We start from the raw sequence: 5378 nt of genomic DNA, 5'->3' as shown, positions 1-5378 counted from the left end.
TAAACTGATTCATAGTCCCAGAGGCTGGAAATTTGAAAGATATGTAAAGCCTGGCCTACGCTCAGGTGTTCGTACAGAAAGCCTGCCTATATCTCTAATAGGAATTGTATTTACTACAGCTTCCATGTAAAGACTGGAATTCCATATTTCTTATCAATCCTACTCAAGTAGTGTAAAAGGCCTGCTTATTTTTCATCCAGTTTATAATTCCTCTTATATTTTAAAGGATTGCTGGAATTAACACGAATCTTGGGAGTTTTTTTTTTATTCCATTCCAACTTCATTCCTTGTCAGCGTAGAGTCAGCGGTACTGGAGAACCAGCAGAGGGAGCACGGAATGCTTCCTTCATCTCCCTCTTATGTAAACACTGGCTACTGTCTGAGGGGTTCCTTAATTTCATTTCTCTGCAAGAATTTGTTGCAAGAAAAGGTGATCTACGGCTCAAATATTAAATCTGCGGAAATCTTTAGGGTGGTACATTTCCATGCTGATTACTTGCCTGCTTTCACCACTCTATTCCCCCTCCTGCTCTCCCTCCTCTGCAAACTGTTCAGTTTTCATGGAGTATTTCCAAGCTGGGACATCCATCATTCATTCCTGCAGAGATTATGATACGTCATTAGGTTGTCAGGCAAATTGGAAAGTTTGCTCCTTGTGAGCAAAGACAGCTCCCATGCAGCTCCAGGGCTGTAAAGTGTTAATTTCAAAGATCAATATTTTGCAAGAAGAAAGAGGAAAAAAGTAGAAGTCAGGAAGAAGCAAGGTGTGTTCTACACACATGCTTTACACTTTGCTTTGTAAAACATGCACATCTTAAATCAGAGTTTGCTAAAGAGTTAAAGGAAACCAAGTAAATTTGAACCCAGATTAAAAATGTGAATTAAATTATTGTCAGCCACACAGTCATACAGTTTGAAGCTCAATGCACCCATTATTCTGTATTAACATTAATTTTTTAATTAGTAGACAACCCCATTTTGTGTATTAAAGTTTTTATTCCTTAGTAAGAATTTTTTTAAATCACAAAATAGTGTGGAAATATTTAGATAATAGAATTCATGGAGTGCTGGAAAATACTGAATATAAAGATTGATTTCTAATATATCACATACTAAACTGTTCTAAAACAGCTGGTTTCTTGCAGACAGGATTTATTTTTTTTTAATAATTTAAAACAGCATAAGCTTGTATCAAGCATAAGCATTGTAACAAAAGTGCAACTTTTTCAGCAAATCCTCCCAAAAGATATTTAACTCAAAATATCATTAACACATATTTTTTTTTCTCCCTACAAAAATAGCATGTCAGACATCATTAATTGGATGTATTAACAACTATTTACATACAGCCACTCTGTAGGCTAGTAAGATTTTTTTGTTTTTAACGTTGTTTAAACACAGCGTTTGAGGCAAAACAGTAGCAACAGCAGCAGCAGATGCACCAAACGGACTGACGGACCCCGGACACGCACACACTCCTCGCCAGGCTGTGGTGTCTCACCTCTTACATAACATTCAAGTGAGATTTCTCACAGTGCTACCTTGGCAACAAACTAAAAATATCTAGGCAAGGTCTTGGTTTAAGCCTTATTATAAAAGACTTATCTGTGTGATTATCTGGCGTCTGGTTTGTCTCCAGAAAGGGAAATCGCAGTATTTTGAGCATGGGATGAGGGGAGAACCCATATGGGAAACTTACCCCAGCTGGTTTAATCGTTCCTGATTGCACAGCGAGGTGTTTACCTACGGCCTCCAGTTTGTGTCACTGGGAATTTAGGATGAAATGAGTTCAGGCTGATGAGTTGCTCTGTGTTTTCTTGCGGGAGGGAAGGGGGGTTCTTTTTGTAGTTCAGTGCAGTAACATTCATTTTATACAGCAAGGTTCGGGGGGGGGGAATCTCTTGGGAACATACTGAATTAAATAAAGACAGGGTGAGAACAAATGCACTTGCCACACCTGTATACCTTAGCCAAAAAAAATAATGAAATAAACACAAGGTTATGTAATGGGTCTGACCCTCCTTCCCTTGCACACCCAAAACTCGCTGGAGCCAGCGGCATCCCCGGGTGCTCAAGGCACTGCAGGTTTGGGCTCAGGGTGCATCCCTCCACGCTCCGGTCCTCCATAAAGTGCTAGCACAGGTGCTGGGGTCTGCCCTTCTTCCCTCGCCTCGCCCCCTGCCCTCACCCTGAACCCACCCAGGTCTCCCGGACAACAAGTGCAAGTTCCCAAGTGGGACTTACGGACACACTGTATAAACCCATTCCAAATAAGGTGCCACATTTAAGTTACTCTATATAGAGAAAAAAAAAGTATCCTTACTATGTCCTCTTCCTTCTTCTTTTTTTTTCCTTATTTACGCATTTATAAAGCCAAACATTAAAAAAATACTGAGTAGCAAATTTTATCCTTGACGGTCCTCTGGCGGGGGCCGGGCCCCGGCAGCCCGGCGACCCCTGCCCTCCGCGGCAAACCGGGGGGTGCAGGTGCCCGCCCGGCGGCCCCTCGGTCCGAGGGGAGGGCGGCGGCGGCGGGGAGCCCCCGGGGGCGTCTCACGGGCCCTCGGCACCGGACTCCTCGGCGGCCGCGGGCTCGGGCTCCTCGCCGGGCTCGGCGGCGGCGGCAGCAGCGAAGGGGTGCGGAAGGTGGGGCGCCGGGGGCAGGCCGGCGGCGGCGGCCGCCGCTGCCTTCTCGGCGGGGCCGAGCACCGAGGACAGGCAGGGGAAGGAGGCGGCCGCGGCGGCCGCGGCGGCGGCCGCCTGGGCAGGGATGCCCGGGTAGAGCAGCGGGATGGGGGCGGCGGGGTAGAGATACTTCTCCAGGCTGCTTTTATCCAGGAAGGGCTGCATGTAGGCGGCGGCGGCGGAGGGCGAGATGAAGTAGAAGGGCAGGCAGAAAGGGGCGGCCGCCGGCTGTCCGAAGGGGGCTCCGCCGCCTCCCGCGCCCAGGGCCATCAGCGAGCCCAGCAGGGCGGCGTCGGGTCTCACCAGTGCGGCCGCCGCCGCCGCCGCCTCTGCGCCCCTCGCCGCCAGCCCCGGCGGGCCGGGCAGGGGGCTCGGGCCGCGGTCCAGCTTCCGCCGCTTGGGCGCGGGGGGCACCTCGTCCCCCGACGGCTCCTGCTTGATGGCCAGGGCAGGCAGCGCCCCGCCAGCCGCCGCCGCCGCGGGGCCGCGCTCGGGGCGCGCCTCGCCCTCCCCGCCATAGCCGCTGTCCGTGTCCGTGTCGGTCTCGGCGCTGAGCTCGGCGGCGTGAGTCCGCTGGATGACGGGCACGCAGTTAGCCTGGCCCTCCGGCTTGTGGCCCGGCGCGCAGGGGGGGGCGGACGGGGAGGAAGAGGAGGAGGATCCCTTGCTGAGGGGGCCCGGCGGCGGGGAGAGGAGCTGGGGGCCGGGGAGGAACTGCGAGGAGATGGAGTGCAGGTGGCCGAGCAGCTGGGCGCATCGCTGCTCGCGGGGGGTCCAGCTCTCGAAGCGGGAGAGGTACTGCAGCACTTCCTTGGCGCACGTCTGAAAGCCCGAGTGGAAGGCGTCCAGGTCGGCCTGCACCGGAGACTTCATGGACCGCTCTCCTGCGGGGGGAACCGAGCGGGGACAGCGTTTGCCCGCGGCTCCGGCTTGGGGTGCCCCGCTCCGCGCCCCCCCAAAACCCCCCCTCGCCGGCCCCCGCTGCGCCCCCCGAGCCCCGCTTACCATTCTGCAAAGCAATGATCTTCTGGTGCTGCTGCTCCGTTAAGGCTGTGAGCGCTTTCAAGTGTTTCAAAGTCAGTTCCAGCACCACTGCTTTCTCCAGGTGTCCCAGCGTCTGCAAAGGCGAGGGAAGGGGGCGGTTTGGCTACCTCCCGGCACGCTTTGGCTACCGCCAAACGCCGCCTCCGCTAACTTCGGGGAAGCCGGTCCCCGAGGGGCATTAGGGCCGGGACGGCGGGCAGACAGCGGGCTGGCAGCCCGGAGTCCCGGGGGCTACGCAGCGGGCAGGCTGCCGGCGCCGGCATCTGCGTGTACATATACGCCCCCCTGCACCTTACCGTCAGTTTGAGATGCTCGGGCAGCAAATCCTTCAACTGGGCAATGCATTCGTTAATCCTGTCTCGCCTCTTCTTTTCTATCAGTCTGTGTGGCAGTTTGTACGTTTCCTAATTAGCAAGACCCGGAAAAGCCGAGCGTTAGGCTGAGTCCCTCGGAACGCCGATCAAAACCAAAACAAATGTCATGCGGACCACATGCCGCGCAAATTATCGCCAAGGCACCGCTTTCCCCGCCGTGCCAGCTCGCTCGTAAACCCGCTTGCAATTCAGGGGGCAAGTTAAACGCGCAGCCCCCCCCCGGGGATGCTCTTGGGAGCGAAGCTGAGCCGTAAAATTCAGCGAACCCCAAATTAAGCGCTTAAGCGAGAACAGCCCCAGAAAACTTACTCTTACCTTGCTGTCGTCCCTCTTCACGCCTCTTTTGGGTTTGCACATATACAGGGCAGGGTAGTCCAACCTGGAGAAAAACACAAAGATCCGGCATGGGCAAGTGCAGCGGGAGCTTGCCTGGCACCTCCTCGATGGGCACACGGGCGCCGAGCGCTCTGCCCGAAGGGCTGGGCGAAGGATCGCCCGGGTCCGCCCGCGGAGGGAGGCGGCGAGCCCCGCGCCCCGCCGGGGAGCCGGCGCCGCTCCCGGCGCTCCGCTGCACTTTCCCAAGAAGACGAAAACGCCGTAGAGACACGAGACAGAGATACTGCCCCGCCGCCTTACCCTATAAAATCCCTATGCTCCAGTAGCTGCCTCTCCGGCAAGCGGGAGATTCCTTCATCCATGTCTGGCAGCGGCTGATGTTTCGTCGCTGCTTTTGACTGAGCCTGCGGGATGCTGAGATCAGTCTCGGGAGATCCGCAAGCGACGCTGCGCACATGCAGCCTCCGTCCCCCCTCTCCCGTGCAAGTGGCCAAAAGTGTGCGGCGGCTCGTCCTCTCCCCCCCACCACCACCAACCCCAACCTCCCCCCACCCTCCCCTTCTTCCAAGTGCCACCGCCGCTCCCCCCCTCGCCCGCCTTCGCTCCCGCTCGCCGCGCACACGCCCGCAGCTCCCGCCGCCGCCGCCGCGCCTGCCCGCGGGGCACGCGCGCCGCCAGCCAGCCCCGCACCCGGCTCACGTGCGGCGCGGGCGGGGGCGGGACCGGGGAGGGGACGGGGCGGGGGAGAACCGGGGGGGGGGTCCCGGGGCCGCCCTGCGAGACAGCGGCTTCCCCCCTCCGTGTGTCACTGCCGCTGTCATCGTCAGCGTTACTGCCGCGACTGCTGTCGCTCTCGTCGTGGTTTTATTATATTTTTTATTTTTATTATTTTTCTAATATTATTTTTAAAATAAATTTACTTTTCTATTTTTTATTATT

At 55.7% G+C, this 5378-nt stretch overlaps 1 protein-coding gene across 2 annotated transcripts; it reads right to left on the bottom strand.

Annotated features, from left to right (window-relative positions):
* Positions 1-267: 267 nt before the first annotated feature.
* On the bottom strand, positions 268-5081 carry BHLHE41 (basic helix-loop-helix family member e41). Of its 2 annotated transcripts, none has more exons than XM_032689350.1 (6): positions 5060-5081; positions 4740-4843; positions 4419-4482; positions 4026-4133; positions 3691-3802; positions 268-3569 (listed from the first exon to the last, which is right to left on the bottom strand). In XM_032689350.1, exons 2-6 carry the CDS (start codon positions 4799-4801, stop codon positions 2554-2556), a joined length of 1362 nt encoding a protein of 453 aa, XP_032545241.1. In that variant the 5' UTR covers positions 4802-4843; positions 5060-5081; the 3' UTR covers positions 268-2553. The 2 variants fall into 2 exon arrangements, with proteins under 2 accessions (XP_032545241.1, XP_032545240.1); XM_032689349.1 differs by having other exon boundaries at positions 5037-5076.
* Positions 5082-5378: the final 297 nt, after the last annotated feature.

The sequence above is a fragment of the Chiroxiphia lanceolata genome, chromosome 5 (assembly GCF_009829145.1).
Source record: "Chiroxiphia lanceolata isolate bChiLan1 chromosome 5, bChiLan1.pri, whole genome shotgun sequence".
Lineage (NCBI taxonomy): Eukaryota > Metazoa > Chordata > Aves > Passeriformes > Pipridae > Chiroxiphia > Chiroxiphia lanceolata.
This window is presented reverse-complemented; position numbering and strand designations above follow the sequence as displayed.